This window comes from Monodon monoceros, unplaced genomic scaffold (genome assembly GCF_005190385.1).
Source record: "Monodon monoceros isolate NGI ecotype Baffin Bay Population unplaced genomic scaffold, NGI_Narwhal_1 Super_Scaffold_3, whole genome shotgun sequence".
Classification (NCBI taxonomy): Eukaryota; Metazoa; Chordata; class Mammalia; order Artiodactyla; family Monodontidae; genus Monodon; species Monodon monoceros.
The window spans coordinates 62,544,936-62,563,402 of NW_021703780.1; the positions used below are offsets into that span (position 1 = coordinate 62,544,936).

Sequence of the window (18,467 nt, forward strand, 5' to 3'; positions counted from 1 at the left end):
GCCCTTAGTTTTCCCCATCCTCATAGTGTATCTCTCATCTTCCCAGTGGTATAGTTAGGAACCCAGTGCTGGGTTTTAGAGGGCGGAAGGGATGAAAGTTACTCATCATCATCACCTCCATTAGCTAAGCCATGACCTAGTGCTGTTGACTCTATTTCCAATCCAGTTCTATCCTCTACTTCTATCCTAGTCCACACCGTCAGCATATCCCTTAGAACCTGGATCACTACAGTGGCCTCCTAAGTGGTGTCCCTGCTTCCACCCTTGTGCCCCGGCTTCCACCCTTGTGCACTCTGCAGTCTATAGGCAGCAGAGCAGCCAGAGTGAAATTGTAAAGTTGTAAACCAAAATTGTGTCACTCTCCTGTTCATACCCCTCCAGTGGCTCTCCAGGGCTTCAGGGCCTGTTCTCTTCTTGGGATGGTTTGGGGAGAAGTTCAGACACAGTTGCCTTAGCAGATAAGAGGTGTGGCCCCCTCCATCCCAAACAGAGCTCTCCTTGGTTCTTTTTTTTTTAATGTATTTGTTTTTGACTGCATTGGGTCTTTGTTGCTGTGCACGGGCTTTCTCTAGTTGTGGCAAGTGGGGGCTTCTCTTGTTGCGGAGCACAGGCTTTAGGTGTGCAGACTTCAGTAGTTGTGGCTTGCAGGCTCTAGAGTGCAGGCTCAGTAGTTGTGGTGCACGGACTTAGTTGCTCCGTGGCACGTGGGATCCTCCCGGACCAGGGCTCGAACCCGTGTCCACGGCCCTGGCAGGCAGATTCTCAACCACTGTGCCACCAGGGAAGTCTCTCCTTGGTTCTTTATAGAGCATTGCATATCAAGTCTTGTCAGATCCTCCCAACAGCCTGGTTGAAGAGATAGCAGGGCTATCTGCATTTTATAGATGTGCAAATAAAGGCTGAGTGGGGAGGAGACCTACTCAAGGCCACTCAATAAGTGGTAGAGAAAATAGATAAAACAGATAACAAATTGTGATACATCCATACTTGGCAATAAAAGGAATGACTGATATATTGATACAACATGAATGAATCTCAAAATAATGACGCTTAGTGAAAGAGCCAGACAAAAAAGGAGTATATGCTGTATGCTCTGTCTTGGTCTGTTCAGGCTGCTGTAACAAAATACCGAAGACCAGGTGGCTTATAAGCAAAAGAAATTTATTTCTCACAGTTCTGGAGGATGGGAAGTCCAAGATCAAGGGACCAGCAGATTCACTGTCTAGTGAGGTCCTGCTTCCTGGTTCACAAACAGCTGTCTTTTTGCTGTGTGTCCTCACATGATGGGCATGGCAAGGGAGCTCTCTGTAGTCTCTTTTATAAGGACACTGATCCCATCCGTGAGGGCTGTGCCCTCATGACTTAATCACCTCCCAAACGCCCTCCCCTCCTTACTTTAGAGGTTAGGATTTCAACATGTGAATTTTGAGGGAACAAAAACCTCCATTCTATAGCAGATTCCATTTATATAAAACTCTGGAAAATGCAAACTAATCTGTAGCAACAGAAAGTAGATCACAGGTTGCCTGAGGACAACAGGATTGGTGAGGAGGGTATTTGGGAGGAGTCAGGGGATATAAAGGAGTGTGAGGAAACTTTGGGGGATGGTGGATATGTGCACTGTCTGTGGTGATGGTTTCACAGATGTATACTATGTCAGACTTACAAAATGTATACTTTGAATATGTGCAAGTTATTGTATGTCAATTATAGCTCAATAAAGCTGTTTTAAAAAAAAACAAAAAACAGTCGGACACTGATTTTCCACTGTGGCTTCTAAGTCCCCAAAGTCTGCTGTCTCCTCTGGGGCTCCCGATCCTGGCGTGCAGTTCAGGCCGAGATGGTAAGGCGACCTGTGGACTCCAAGGGCATTGTGGTCTCCATCACGTGGGGACAACCCCAGCTTAGCAGCTCCTTTGCTGGAGTCAGGTGTGTCCTCCGTGTGGGTTAACTTCAGAATCCTGCTTTTGTCTTTTTTGTGTGTGTGTGTGGTACGCGGGCCTCTCACTCTTGTGGCTTCTCCCATTGCGGAGCACAGCCTCCGGACGCACAGGCTCAGCGGCCATGGCTCACGGGCCCAGCCGCTCCGCAGCATGTGGGATCTTCCCAGACCGGGGCACGAACCCATGTCCCCTGCATCAGCAGGCGGACTCTCAACCACTGCGCCATCAGGGAAGGCCCTGCTTTTGTCTTTTGACACAAACACTTTCCTCGATGTTACATGGGCTTCAAGATTATCACGGTTTTGAAATGTTTAATTCCTTTATGCATATGTCACCTCATACATACCCCTCCTATTTCATATAAATGCAGAAGTGTGCCTCGTAGTCATCCTTGCTAAAGTGCAGCTCCCACTTTTTTCTTTTCCTTTTTTGCTGACTTCATTCTCCTACCTCTTGTATCAGTAGCTCCCCCAGAATAACCCACATTAATACCCTGGGGTATTTTCTTCTCTTTTCGCTACACCAATATAAAGCATCTGTATGTATCTGCAGGTCCATATTTGGGAGTTTCTGTTTTACAGAAGATGGATTCCATTGTACATAATTTTTGGAGCCTTCTTTTCCCCACACCTTCTACTGAAGCTCTAATCCATTTTTAAAGTCTGTGTCATGTCCCAGGGTGTATATGTCCCATCATTTATTCAGTCATTTCTCAGCTGGTTGTTTCTTTGTTTCCATATGTTGGCCACTGGGTTTTCTTGAAAGATGTTATTTTATTTTTTTACACGTGTGTCTTTAATCCAGCTAGAATTTTTAGCAGATACTGTATTTTTTCCTCCAGATGGTGAACCAGTTAGGCCTGCCTCATTTATTAAAATATCCACCCTTTCCCCACTGAATTGAACTGCCAGTTTAGAACTTACTGCCTATGTTTTCTTCTAGGAGTTTTATGGTTTCAAGTCTTCCATTTAAGTATTTAATCCATTTTGAGTTTATTTTTTGTATATGGTGTGGAAAGTTGTGTAGTTCAATTGTTTTGCAGGTAGCTGTCCAGTTTTCCCAACACCGTTTATTGAAGAAGCTGTCTTTTCACCATTGTATATTCTTGCCTCTTTTGTCATAGATTAATTGACCAAATAAGTGTAGGTTCATTTCTGGGATCTCTGTTCTGTTCCATTGATCTATATGTCTGTTTTTATGCCAGTACCATACAGTTTTGATTACTGTAGCTCTGTAGTATAGTTTGAAATGTGTGATACCTTCAGCTTTATTCTTCTTTCTCAAGACTGTTTTGGCTATTTGGGGTCCTTTGTGTTTCAATACAAATTTTAGAATCATTTGTTCTAGTTCTGTGAAAAACGCCTTTGGTATTTTGATAGGGATTGCATTGAATCTGTAGATTGCCTTGGGTATGTTCATTTTAACAATATTAATTCTTCTAATCCATGAGCATGGTATAATATTATTTTTGATGCAATTGTAAATGGGATTGTTTTCTTCTCTTTCTGATAGTTCACTGTTAGTGTATAGAAATGCAACAGATTACTGTATATTAAATCTGTACCCTGCACTTTACTGAAATCAGTTATTAGTTCTAATAGTTTCTTGGTGGCATCTTCAGGATTTTCTATATGAAGTACAGAAAATGTTGTCATCTGCATACAGTGACAGTTTCACTTTTCTTTCCAATTTGGATTCCTTTTCTTCCTCCCTCCCTCCCTCCCTCCCTCCCTTCCTTCCTTCCTTCCTTCCTCTTTCCTTTTTCTTTTCTTTTTCCTGCCTCCCTCCTTCCTTCCCTACCCCTCTCCATTCTTTCCTTCCCTACCCCTCTCCATTCCTTCCTTCCTTCCTTCCTTCTTTCCTTCCTTCCTTCCTTCCCTCCCTCCTTCCCTCCCTCCCTCCCTTCCTCCCTCTCTCACTCCCTCCCTCTCTCTTTTCCTCCCTCCTTCCCTCCAGCACTATATTGAACTATAGGACTTCCAGCACTATATTGAATAAAAGTGGCAAGAGTGGGCATCTTTGTCTTGTTCTTGATCTTGGAGGAAATGCTTTCAGACTTTCAACATTGAATATGATGTTGCCTGTAGGTTTGTCATATACAGCCTTTATTATGTTGAGGTATAGTCCCTCTATACCCAGTTTGTTGAGAGGTTTTTTCTTTTTTTCTTTTTAATGTTATTGAAGTACAGTTGACTTACAGTGTTGTGTTAATTTATGCTGTACAGCAAAGCAATTCAGTTATACACATATATATTCTTTTCCATTATGGTTTATCACAGGATATTAATTACAGTTCCCTGTTCTATACAGTAGGATCTTGTTGTTTATCTACCCTATATATAATAGTTTGCATCTGCTAATCCCAAACCCCTGAGTTCTTTTAATCATAAATGGATGTTGAACTTGTCAGAAGCTTTTTCTGCATCTATTGAGATGATCATATGATTTTTTCTTCAGTTCATTAATGTTGTGTATCATATTGATTGATTTGTTGATATTGAATCATCTTTGAATCCCTGGGATATGTCCCACTTGATCATGATGTATGATATTTTATTGTTGGATTCTGTTTGCTAATATTTTGTTGAGGATTTTTGCATCAGTGTTCATCAGTGATACTGGCCTGTAATTTTCTTTTTTTGTGATGTCTTTGGTTTTGACATCAAGCTTTTTAGAATGAGTTCAGAAGCATTCTTTAATTTTTTGGAATAGTTTGAGAAGAATAGGTGTTAACTCTTCTTTAAATGTTTTGTAGGGAATTCCCTGGTGGTCCAGTGGTTAGGACTTGGTGCTTTCACTGCCGGGGCCCAGGTTTGACCCCTGGTTGGGGAACTAAGATCCTGCATGCTGCACGGTGCAGCCAAATTTTTTTTTTTAATGTTTTGTAGAATTCACCTATGAAGGCATCTGGTCTTGGACTTTTGTTTGTTGGGAGGGTTTTTTTTATTCTTATTATTCAATTTCACTACTGATAATTGGTCTATTCATATTTCTATTTCTTTTTTTAAAAGATTTATTTATTTATTTTATTTGGCTGTGTCAGGTCTTAGTTGCAGCACACGGGATCTTCGCTGAGGCATGCAGGATCTTTTTTGTGGTGCACGGGCTTCTCGTTGTGACGTGTGGGTTTTCTCTCTCTAGTTGTGGCGCGCGGGTTCCAGAATGCGTGGGCTCTGTAGTTTGCAGCACACAGGCTCTAGTTGAGGCGCAAGTAGTTGTGGTGTGCGTGCTTAGTTGCTCTGCGGCATGTGGGATCTTAGTTCCCTGACCAGGGATCAAACCCGCGTCCCCTGTGTTGTAAGGCAGATTCTTTACCACTGGACCAACAGGGCCAGGGAAGTCCCTATATTTCTATTTCTTCCTCAGTCTTAGGAGAGTGTACATATCTAAGAATTTATCCATTTCTTCTATGTTATCCATTTTATTGGCATATAATTGTTCATAGTAATCTCTTATAATCCTTTGTATTTCTGTGGTGTCAGTTGTAACTTTGCCTCTTTCGTTTCTGATTTTATTTATCTAGGCCTTCCCTTGATGAGTCTGGCTAAAGGTTTATCAATTTTGCTTATCTTTTCAAAGAACCAGCTCTTAGTTTCATTGATCTTTTCTATTGTTTTTTTCAGTCTCTATTTCATTTATTTCTGGTCTGATATTTATTATTTCTTTCCTTCTACTAACTTTGGGTTTTGTTTGTTCTTCTTTTTATAGTTCCTTTAGGTGTAAGGTTAGATTGTTTATTTGAGGTTTTTCTTGTTTCCTGAAGTAGGCTTGTATTGCTATTAAACTTCCCTCTTAGAACCTCTTTTGCTGCATCCCATAGATTGTAGATCATGTGTTTCCATTTTCATTTATCTCCAGGTACTTTTTAAAATTTCCTCTTTGATTTCTTCAGTGACGCATTGGTTGTTTAATAGCATATTGGTTAGCCTCCACGTTTTTGTGGTTTTTTTGCAGTTTTTTTCCTGTAGTTATTTCTAGTCTCATACTGTTGTGATCAGGAAAGATGCTTGATATGATTTCAGTCTTCTTAAATTTATTTAGACTTGTTTTGTGGCCTTGCATGTGATCTGTCCTGGAGAGTGTTCCATGTGCACTTGAAAAGAATCTGTATTCTGCTGCTTTTGGTGGAATATGCTATATATGTCTATCAAGTTCACCTGATCTATTGTGTCATTTAAGGCCAGTATTTCCTTACTGATTTCCCATCTGGATGATCTGTCCATTGATGTAAATGGGGTATTAAAGTTCCCTACTATTATTGTATTAATGTCAATTTCACCCTTTATGTTAATATTTGCTTTATGTATTTAGGTGCTCCTTGATTGGGTGCATATATATTTATAATTGTTATATCTCCTTGTTGGATCAATTTCTTTATCATTATGTAATATCCTTTATCTCTTGTTACAGTCTTTGTTTTAAAGTCTATTTTGCCTGATATAAGTATTGCTACCCAGGCTTTCTTTTGATTTCCATTTGCATAAAATACCTTTTTCTGTCCTCTAAATTTCAGTTTATGTGTGTCTTTATTTCTGAAATGAGTCTCTTGTAGGCAGCATATATATGGGTCTTGTTTTTGTATCCATTCAGCCACTCTTTGTCTTTTGATTGGAGCACTTAGTCCATTCACATTCATAGTAATTTTTTTTCAGTTACATCATTTGCATTTATTTACTGAAGGCCATATATGCCATATAAAGTAATTATCGATAGGCATGTACTTACTGCAATTTGTTCATTGTTTTCTAGTTGTTTTTGTAGTTCTTTTTGTTTCTTTTTCTTTTGCTCTCTTCCCTTGTGATTAGATGACTGTCTTTAGTGTTATGTTTGGATTCCTTTCTCTTTTTGTATGTGCGTATTTATTACAAATTTTGGTTTGTGGTTACCATGAGGTTCATATGTAATGACATATATATGGTTATTTTATATGTGGTTATTTTATATATATATAGCTGTTTTAAGTTGATGATCTCTTAAGTTCAAATGCATTCTAACAACCTAAAAATGCAATTTTTACTACCCACCCCACACATCAATGTTTTCGACATCATATTTTACATATTTTTGTGTATCCCTTAACTGTTCATTGCACATATAGATGATTTTACTACTTTTGTCTTTCAAGCTTCCTACTAGCTTTATGAGTGGTTGATCTACTACCTTTACTGTATGTTTGCCTTTACCAATAAGATTTTTCCTTTCCTAACTTTCATATTTCTAGCTGTGGTCTTTTCCATTTAGCAAAGTCCTTTTAACATTTCTTGTAAAGCCTGTTTAGTGGTGCTGAATTCTTTTGGCTTTTGCTTCTCTGTAAAACTCTGTATCTCTCAAATGTGAATGATAGCCTTGTTGAGTAGAGTGGTTGTAGGTTTTTTTCCTTTCATTGCTTTGAATATATCATGCCACTACCTCTGGCCTGCAAAGTTTCTGCTGAAATGTCAGCTCATAGTCATACGGGAGTTCCCTTGTAGGTAACTAGTTGCTTTTCCCTTGCTGCTTTTAAGATTCTCTATCTTCAATTTTTGCAATTTTAATTATAATGTGCTTGGTGTGGACCTCTTTGGGTTCATCTTGTTTGGGACTCTCTGTGCTTCCTTGACTTGGATGTCTTTTTTTTCCCCCAGGTTAGGAAAGTTTTCAGCTATTATTTCTTCAAATAAGTTCTCTGCCCCTTTCTCTTTTCTCTTTCCTGTAATGCAAATGTTAGTATGCTTGATGTTGTCCCAGAAGTCTCTTAAACTATCCTCATTTTTTTAAATCTTTTTTTCTTTTTTCTGTTTGGCTTGGGTGATTTCCACTACTCTGTCTTCCAGTTAACTGATTCATTCCTCTGTAACATCTAATTTACTGTTGATTCCTTCTAGTGTATTTTTTATTTCACTTATTATATTCTTCAGCTCTGTTCGGTTCTTCTCTATATTTTCTAATTCTTTACTAAACTTCTCACTGTGTTCATCCATTCTTCTCCCGAAGATCTCTTCTGCATCTTTATGATCATTACCTTGAACTCTTCTTCACTGTGTTTTTCTTCTAGTGTTTTGTCTTGTTCCTTCATCTGGAATATATTCCTCTGTCTCCTAATTTTGCCTAATTCTTTGTATTTATTTCTATGTATTAGGTAGGTTGGTTTTGCTTTTGATCTTGAAGAAGTGGCCTTGTGTAGGAGACATCCTAAGGGGCCCAGCAACACACTTCCCTTTGGTCACCAGATCTGTATACTCTAGGGATGCCCCCTATGTGGGCTGTTCTGTTGTGGCTGACCTGACTACTATGGGCATGCTGGTAGGTCAGGCTGGCCCCTACCCCCACTGGCTGCCAGACCTTGCCTTGTGTGGTGGCTACCAATCTTTGGTGGACAAGGCCAGGTCCTGATGTGGCTGGCTGCATAGCCCAGGGGAACCTGGGGCTGGTCCCAGGCTACTGGTGGGCAGGTTAGCCCTGGCACTAGTAAACTAGAGGGGGGACTCCAAAATGGTACTTGCCAGCACCAGTGTTCTCATGGTAGAATGAGCTCCCAAAAATGGTTCCAGCCAGCATCTATGTCCCCAGGGGGAGTCCCAGTTGCCTCCTGCCTCTCCAGGAGACTTTCTAAGATAAGCAAGTGGGAATTCCCTGGTGGTCCAGTGGTTAGGATTTCATGCTTTCACTACCGAGGGCCTGGGTTCGATCCCTGGTTGGGGAACTAAGATCCCCACAAGCTGCGTGGCATGGCCAAAAAAAAAAAAGATGAGCAAGTAGCAAGTAGGTCTGACTCAGGCTCCTTTCAAATTACTGCCTCTACACTGGATCATGTGAGATTTTGCACGTGCCCTTTAAGAACAGTCTGTTTCCTGCAGCCCCCCAGCTCTTCTGAATGCAAGCCCTGCTGGCCTTCAAAGCCAGATGTTTTGGGGGCTCACCTTTCTGGTGCAGGACCCCTAGGCTCAGGAGCCTGATGTGGGGCTTAGACCCCTTGCTTCTTGGGGAGAAACTTTGCAGTGGATTATCCTCCTGTTTGTTGGTTGCCTATCCGAGGGTGTGGGTCTTGACTTATATCACATCTCCACCCCTCCTCCCCATCTCATTGTGGTTCCTTCTTTGTATCTTTAGTTGTGGAAAATATTTTCTGCTGGTCTTCAGGACATTCTTATAGATAGCTGTTCTATAAATGGTTGTAGTTTTGGTGCACCTGTGGGAGGATGTGAGCTCAGGGTCTTCCTAAGCTACCATCTTGGCCACACCCCCTATACTATTTTTAGGTTCTACTATTAAGTGTATTCTGAAACAAAGAAAATGAATTGAGGAGCTTTCCATCTTTTTCCTTGATTTTGAATTAAATAATTTATACATAGATATATAATTTTATGTGTATTTTATATAAACTATTAACAAAGTTTAAATAACTTTGGAATTATATGTCCTTTAAAGCCTCCCTGTTCCAAGTGTGGTTCATGGATCAGCAGTGTCAGCATCACCTGGAACGTAGTTACAAAAACAGATTCCTGGGGCCCACCCCAGGCCTACTGGGCTGGAGTCTATAGTTTAATGAGACTCCTCAGATGACTGTTATGTACATTGAGAAGCCCCACTGTAAAGACTAGATAAATCTCAGCTGTGGACCATCTGGTCCTGGAACTCTAATCACCTCTCCAGACTCTTCTGAGAAAATGGGCCTTTTCACATATTCCCCTGCAGGTCCTGAGTCAATGTTGATAAATCATGTTTAGCTAAGAAAGCATTCATTTCCTCCAGGTTTTCATATTCTCTGTGGTTGTAAGTAGTCATAAGCTCTTAAATTCTGTCACTCCTGTATCCATGGCTATCCCCTTTCATGTAACTTGAGCTCTTTTTGCCTTCTGTCCCTGTTTTCTTTAATCAGGCTTTCTGCAGTCTAACACAAGCATTTTCTTTGATATAACATTGTCTTCAAATTATCTTAAAGCCTGTACAATATTCAGTGAATATAATACAAATTACTTAACCATTCCCCTATTCGGTACTCAGGCAATTCCCTATTTCCCAGCAGCATAAATAAAACTGCCAGAAGAGCAATATTGCTAAACTACTGTCTATAATTCTAGATAGTAATTTAGCAATACGATAAATTCTTTTTTTTTAATTATTTATTTTTGGCTGACTTGGATCTTCATTGCTGCACACGGGCTTTCTCTAGTTGTGGTGAGTGGGGACTACTCTTCGTTGCACTGCGTGGGCTTCTCATTGCAGTGGTTTCTCTTGTTGCGGAGCACGGGCTCTAGGCTCACGGGCTTCAGTAGTTGTGGCACACGGGCTCAGTAGTTGTGGCACGCGGGCTCTATGGTGCAGGCTTAGTAGTTGTGGCGCACGGGCTTAGTTGCTCTGCGGCATGTGGGATCTTCCCGGACCAGGGCTTGAACCTGTGTCCCCTGCACTGGCAGGCAGATTCTTAACCACTGTGCCACCAGGGAAGCCCCTAAATTCTTAATATGGTCATACACTTTGACGTCATTTCCATTCTAGGAACTTATTTTCATCTCAGCATTGTTTACAGCAATTTCAAAGCAAAACAAAATGGAAACAACTTCGACAGCAGAAGTGACTTAAATAAATGGAGGTCTAACCACCCAATGGAGAATTACACAGAAAAAAACATGGGGTGAGTCAATAGTGACTGAAGTGTGTTAGCTGACAGGTTAAATGAGAATAAGCTGGTTGTAAAATGGGCCGTAAAATGACTGTGAAGTCATTTTTTCTTTTAAAAATAAAACTCACATTGTACCTGTATGTATGAGGAATGAAATTTGATTCCTGCAGCCATTTAGATGTTGCCCTAGAGGTCTATTCACCCATTGTGTTCCCACCCCCAACCCCCAGTGAATTTTTCCTTCTCGGTCTTGCTTCTGTGGGCCTGAAGACTTTCAGAAGCTGCCAAGGCCAAGAGGCTGAGCTGTATTTGGAGCCTTGATACTATTTCAGGGCCTGATAGTGTCTGGGCTATGAGAATACAGCAGAGTGGCCCCAGCAGAGCCTTGTGGCTGATCCTACAGGCCTGCCCTCTTGCGGGATACAACATGATGGGCCTTGTGTAATGTGGTATTGACCACCATAGATGAGCCTTGAGCTTCCTGGGAGAAATTGCTCAGCCCATTAATGTCCAGGACCCCCCAGAAGACCTGGATGAGACCTGGAAGTACTCTTTCGGGGTGGGGGTCAGGCAAGGGAGTGATATGTGGTGGTGTGCCTGCAGTGCTGGTGCCTTCTGCTCTCTGCAGGAGCTAGAAGTGACCTTCTCCAGCTGAACATCATTGTCCCACCATGGGAAGAGAGTCTGGGGTCTAGTTTATCCTGCTCAGCCCAAACCTGCCCATTTCCCACCCCAGGGTTGCTCCCTGCAGCATCCCCCACCCCCTCTTGCCCACCAGTGGGGCTACCTGAGATTTAGGTGGCAAGGGAGTTGGAGTGTGGACTATGGGCAAGTTAACCAATTTCCTTGAGGCTTAGTTTTCTCACTAAAAGTTGCAGGTGATGCATGCAGCTTGCAACGCAATTCTGAAACCTGAGAAGTGTATTCCCATTCACTGTATGGGAAGTGGCATTCATAAATCGTGGCTATTATTATCATTAATGGAGAGGAGTCCTTGGCTTTCCTGGGATAATTACTAAAAAACCCATTTCTCCAAGGGGCTCTACATCATGGCCCCTCAAATGAGAGTTTCCCACAGATATTTCTGTAGCAAAGACTTGAAAAAGGAGCCTACTAGTGAGAAGAAAAGGGCATTCATCCATTCAACAAGTATTTACTGAGCAACTACAGTGTGTCAGGCCCTGTTCTCAGGGCTGGATGCATCAGGAACCAAGGCCAAGGTTTGCTGGTGGACCAGATGTGGCTGTGAAAGACAGCAGAGAGCCAGATGCTCAGGTGCTTGGATGGAGGCTGCCATCAGCTGGGCTAGGGTGGGCTGTAGGAAGGGTAGTTTAAAGGGAAGATACTGATTGTGTGGCACACCTTGGACATCCATGGGGAGGCATCCAGGAGGCAATCTGAAATGCGAGTCTGGGGTTCAGGGAGAGGTTCTGGCTGGAGCTTAGATAAAGAAGGAAGCATAAAGGAATGAAAGGTGGTTGAGGAGGCTGGGGGCAGATTACTCTGCCTTCTTGAGCTTCCAGGGAAGCCCTTGGATGCCCCCCCAACCCGTGTTTCTCTTCATTGTCCCTGCCCTGACCTCAGGGAGTCTGTGTTCCCATGGTGCACAGTGGAATCACCCCCAGGACCTGTCTCATTTGTCTCCTCACCCCAAGTCCAGCTGGCCCAGCTCTAACACCTTATTCATTCACATTCATGTAATCATTTATTTTAGAAACGTTTTATTGAGTTTCTCTCCTGTGGCTCTCACCAGAGAGTGGGCTGACCCCCTCTTGGAGGTACCTGGATATATGAAGGGACATTTAGTTGTCACAGTGACTGGGCAGGGAACAGGGGCGCTCAGGGTCCTGCACAGAAGGAACTGCCCTCCCAGGATTCAGGAGCACTTTGCTGAGATAGTCATTCCCCAGCCACCTGCAGCTGGCTGAGGAGGGCTCAGCTGTGAGTAAATACAGTGCTACGGAGCCTGGGACACAGCAGGTAATGCCAGGTAATGGTTTGGGGATCATGAATGCACAGATGAGGGAAGGACACTTCTGCTGCCCAGGGAAGAGCAGAGAGGCTTCCTGGAGGAGGTGACTTTGGAGCTGTGCCTTAAAAGATGAGCAGGATTTACAGACACAGGATGGGCAGGAATTCCAGACAGAGGGAAGCAGGTATGCGAATGCAGAGGAGTATGGGTGGGCTCAGACTGCAGGAAAGGGAGTGCTGAGGGCAGCAGAGGAAGAGAATGGGTGGGAATAAGAGGCTGTGGTGGGGTTGCAGGGCATCCCTTCCCTTCCGCAGCCCTAGAAATTCCTCAGTATGTTGGTGATGATGTCGTGCTTGGCTTTCTCGTACAGGTCCCTGACTGCAGGTGGCAGTTGGGAGCTCTCAGTTCCTGGAGTGTCCGCTCCAGGGGACCCAGCAGAACGCCTCACCTGGCGGACCTGCAGAAGTGATGCAGACGTGATCACCCTCATTGACTGGCCCCCTTTCCTGTCCTGCCTGTGGCCCCTCTCTCCAGGTGGGGATGAGTGTGAGGCACCGGCAGTGATGTTGGTGATGGGGCTGGAGGTGGTCCCCAGTGAGGCCCTTCCACTCGGAGCCCAGAGGGCCTGGGAAGGCCTGAACTCTACCGCTCACTTCCTCTCTGGCTATTCCACTCACTTGCTAGGAGGCTGCACTTCCGGCTTCAGTTTTTCCAAATGTGGGATGTGGAGGAGGGTTCCCAGAGCTCAGGGCCCAGAGCAGAGCCAGTGTCCTGCGAAGTCTGAGCTCCCTCTCACCCCCAGGACGCCCCTTAGCCTCGACCACAAGTCTCTCCTCCCCACCTCTCCTGCCAAACGACTAGCAGTCATCAAGGTCCAACCGCGCCTCACACTCCACAAGCCTTTCCCCTCCCGACGACTTGCGTTTAGAAGGGCTCGATCGGCCCGGTTTCCAGAGGAGGAAACTGAGGCCCCACGCGCCGAAGTCAGTGGTCCGGGTGAGGGCCCCTCGGTCATCGGCGGCCACCGGGCAGAGCGCCGCCCGCGACGGAAACAGACTGGGGCCAGCGCGGGCGCAGGGGCTCATCTCCGGCTTGAGCTCGCGCTCGTGGTCCGGGTCCCCAGGGCAGTTGAGGGACGGTTGAGGGACGGAAGGATGTGCTGCAGCATGAAGAAGATGCCCGTGCAGTTCCGCTCTTCCTGCGGGTCAGTGAGCACAGGGGCGCGGTGGCCGACGTTCTTGCCCAGGTACCCAGGCTCCCGAAGCCGGCGCCCTCCCTAATCCTCCCCCTAGAGCTAGGCGGGAGCGGCGAACGCTGGGGGGACCCGGGCGGGCTCCGTGAACGCTCAGTAAAATTAAGGACTTTCATGCAAGTTATATTAAATGGGAAAAGGCTTCCAAAATTAGCCTCAGAGGAAGCTATATTTGTTTAAAACACTCGTGTGTACATAAAAAAGATACAGAAGATGATTCACCAACGGTTAATGTTGTCTCCTCCTGGGTAGTGGGGTTGCAGGGGGTTTTTGTTTGTTTGTTTTTAGTTTGCTTCTCCACATTTTGTTAATTTGCTATAATAAAATACTATTTTCCTAATTTTAGAAAAACAGTTATCACTAGGTGCATTACGGTCCCCTTCTTCTTTCTCTTAATATTTAGTCATTTCTTTAGCATGTATTGTTTTTCTAATAAGAATTGATAATTTACATGTAGTAAGAAAAACCAGTAAGGAAAAACCCAATTTTAAAAATGGCTTCTGGGCTTCCCTGGTGGCGCAGTGGTTAAGAATCCGCCTGCCAATGCAGGGGACAAAGGTTCGAGCCCTGGTCCGGGAAGATCCCACATGCCGCGGAGCAACTAAGCCCATGTGCCACAACTACTGAAGCCCGCGAGCCTAGAGCCCATGCTCCGCCACAAGAGAAGCCACTGCAATGAGAAGCCTGCGCACTGCGGCGAAGAGTAGCCCCCGCAAGCCAGCACACACCGACGAAGACCCATCGCAGCCAAAAATAAATAAGTAAATTTATTATTATTTTTTAAATGCCTTCCATAATCAAACTTCACCTGGCGAAGTGAGGAGGGTGGAAGCAAATACAGCCTCTGGGAGAAGGGAGAGAGGGGAGGTCCTTCTCTTGCTCATGGGGGCAGGGAGCCAGGGGATGGGAGACTCGCCCCGCCCGGCCTGAAGGGACATTCTCGGGGCTGTCGGCGGTGCCAGAGCAAAAAGCACACTGTCTCTTTAATCCTGAAGTTGAGCAGGATCATGGTGTTGGAGTTCTAAAATATCAAGAGAAGACTCATGATCATCTGTCTCCCTTTTACAGAGGAGGGAACAAAGGCAAGGAGGAGAGAGTTCACAGTTCCAAGTTGGAAGGGGCTTAGCCGAGGTCTGCACTTTCCACCTAAAGGAGGCAGCCTCTTCAAGTGGCCTGAGCAGAGATTTAAGGTGTGCAGGGCTTCTGGAAACTAGCCGAGGCTAACACCTCATGGCTGTACCACCTTGAGGGGTCAATTCCCATCTTTGCCCCTCAGTTTCCTCTTCTGTGACAAAGGAACTAGAATACTTGCCTCGCATGCTCAGCTGCCAGGAGAGAGAGAATGGGGTGGGAAGGGGACACTGGAAGGCCCTGATGAGGCGCTGGTGAGACCAGTCCAGCTTCTGTCTGTCCTTTGAAACAACCCTGCTTGCTCCTACAAGCCCAGGGCCTGAGTGCAGGCTGGGCTCCCAGAACCCACATTTCACCCTTGGGCAAAGCCCAGAATTGACCAGCTAGACAGCTGTCAGGCCTGAGAGAAATTACGGTCTTTGTCTTATCTTCTGAGGGGAGAAACATTATAATAATAAGAACAGCAGCTAATGTCAACCAAGCACTTTGTGCCTGTGCGAGGCATTCTCTCCTGCCTGCTGTCCTCACAGGCTGCTATAAGGCAGAGTGTTACCCGCTTCCTGGGCCTGAGCCCCCAACACTCACCAAGCTAGGCGGTGGTGGGATGGCTTCCACAGGCCAAAGAGTCGCTGTCCTTGTCGCCCCTGGTTGAAGAACCACAGGGCCTGGGTGACTATCTCTTCATAGCTCAGACTGCACTGGGCCACACAGGCCATTGCTGCCAAGCGTGCCACCAGCACCAGTGCCCTCCAAGCCCCTGCCATTGTCCCTTCTTTGATCCACTGCCACTTGCAGCCCCTTTTAGGTGCTACTCAGGCAGCCTTGCCCAAGGGCTGCTGACGACATGCAGGGCTGGGGCCTTCCTGAAAGGGGCCTCTCCTTTCCTTTGCTAGGCACCCAGTATTAGCCAATGTTCCAAAATACCCGTGACTAAGAGGCAAGTAGGATTGGGTTATAGTCCAGGGCCTCGGAGTGAGGCAGCCCTGAGCTGGGGGCAGGAGACATGTGTGATGCTGGGCAAGTCCCTTCACTCTGGCCTCAGTGTCCCTACCTGTGCCACGAGGAGGCCACCTCTGATAGTCCAGGACTCTGTGCCGTCTCTGCCTGGCTGTTCTGGTTTGATTCTGAAACAACTGTCTGGGATCCATGAACTCTCTATGTGACAGTTCCTCAGCTGAGAGCACAAGGAGACAGTCCAATCTGAGGCTGTACTCAAGCTGACACCTACCATGTTACATATGTTTTAAAATACTGATTGTCAACCCTTAAAACTCTGGATGCCTGACTTTGAAAAAATCATGAGATCTGACAATGCATGGCTCACAGCCCCTCATGGATGTGACGTCAGCAACTTCTCCAGTGAAAGCCTCGCTGTCCACTTCCCCCAGGCCATTCCCTGCTGGCAAAGCAGGGAGGCTGTCCCCAACAGGATCAGGGCAGGGATTCCTGGCTGCTGACACGGCCAACCCCAGGCAGCAGCTCACAAGAGGAAGAGCAAGGGCCTCCCCTTCCTCTGAGGGCTCCCATTTTCCTTGACTCCCTCAGTTACTGGGGTCTGCATGTTAACTTCCCAGCCCTTCCTTGGCTGCGGGGCTCCTGTTCTGCAGGAGACTCAGACACTGGGGAGGAGGAGAGCAACTACCGGGTGTTTCCACTGAAGTCCACCAGTGGGGAAACAAAGGCACAGAGCAGATCATGACTTCCCCCAAAAGCTAAGGGTAGAGTTGAGAAGGTCAGAGCCAGAAGTGAGGAGAGAAGGCAGAGCACAGAACAGTCCTCCGCAGGCCCAACAGGTCTTCAAAGGCCCAAGTCTCATAAAATCCATGCAGCCATGGCATATAATGGTGAAAACTTAGAAAAAACCTAAACGTGCTTCAAGGGATTTCCTGGTGGCACAGTGGTTAAGAATCTGCCTGCCAGTGCAGGGGACACGGGTTTGAGCCCTGGTCCGGGAAGATTCCACGTGCTGCGGAGCAACTAAGCCTATGCGCCACAACTACTGAACCTGCGCTCTAGAGCCCACGAACCACAACTACTGAAGCCCGCGTGTCTAGAGCCTGTGCTCTGCAACAAAGAGAAGCCACCGCAATGAGAAGCCCGTGCACAGCAAAAAAGAGTAGCACCTGCTCTCTGCAACTAGAGAAAGCCTGCACACAGCAACAAAGACCCAACCCAGCAAAAAATAAAAATAAATAAATAAATAAATGTGCTTCAAGAGCAGATTATTAGAGCAGTTGTGATATGTCCACCTATGGAATACTGCTACTACTTATTGGAATACAGGTCCAGTTATTGGTGGGTGATTATGTTCATCACAGGTTCTTAGCTGAAGAATGAGGGTTCTGCTGCAGCAGGTCTTGTGTCCATCACAGGAAGTGTGAATAAGGAAGGATGGTGGGTGCTCACTGTAGAATTCTATGCAGCAGTTAAGCAGTGGTTCTCCACTGGGGTGACTTTGCCCCTTGACCCCCCCCCAGGACAATTGTCAATGTCTGGAGACAGTTTTGATTGTCACAACTGGGGAGAGGGTGCAACTGACATCTAGTGGATAAAGGCCACTGGATGCTGATAATCACCCTACAATGCACAGGACAGCCCCAACAAGGAAGAATCGTCCAGCCCCAAATGTCACTAGTGCTGAGGTTGAGAAGTCCTGTGACAGAGCAACCAGATGGATCAATCTTAAACACATGGTGCTTGGTTACAAAGGAAAGAAACAGAATGGGATGTGTAACAACTCTCCCTCCCTCTCTCTCTCTCTCCATTTATATGTATGGAGAATACATCAGAATACATCCTTCAAACTGATAAACATCTTATAACACCCACAAGGCACAGGTAAGAATGAATGATGGTTGAGAGGGCAGGAAATGAGATTGGGGGAAAAAAAAAAAAAGCAGAGAGAGGGCTTGCACAGACCAAAGAAAACTCACCAATGCAGCCTGCAGTGTAAGGTTGGATTCCTTGTACAGAAAATTGTACACTGATCAATATCCATAACAGTATCACTAGCAAGGTGCCTGAAAAGATGTTCACTAAAATATTAATAATGAATATAATGAATAAATATCCATACAGTTTTTCTCTGTATGGAGCTGGCAAAGGATTTTGATTCCTTCTTTCAACTTTTATTATTTGAAAAAAAATTACAATAAACAACTTTGTTTTACAAAAACAGCAAAAATATTTTTTAAATACCCACATGGAATCTACATTTTATTCCACATCTGCAACTACTTTTTTAAGTTCAATGGAACTCTTTTTATTGAGATAAAACTCACATATCATAAAATTTACCCTTTCAAAGTGTACAATTCGCAACATTTTCATCATCCCAAAAATAAACCTTGTGCCAATTAGCAGCCACTCCCCATTTTCCCCTCCCCTTTGCCCCTGGCAACCAATAATCTACTTTCTGTCTTTATGGGTCTGCTATTCTGGATATTCATATAAATGGAATCATACAATATGTGGTCTTTGGTGTCTGGCTTTGTTCACTTAGCGTGATGTTTTCATGTTCATCCATGTTATGGATTAATTCCTTTTTATGACTGAATAAGATTTCAT

General features: G+C 44.9%; 1 protein-coding gene across 1 annotated transcript; it reads right to left on the reverse strand.

The window, feature by feature from the left end:
• Positions 1-12,833: 12,833 nt before the first annotated feature.
• LOC114907593 (15 kDa protein B-like) lies at positions 12,834-15,664 on the reverse strand. Its single transcript, XM_029243312.1, is given in 5 exon segments — positions 12,834-12,974; positions 13,620-13,715; positions 14,686-14,790; positions 15,486-15,514; positions 15,517-15,664. Coding segments are annotated over 5 exon segments (519 nt in total).
• Positions 15,665-18,467: the final 2,803 nt, after the last annotated feature.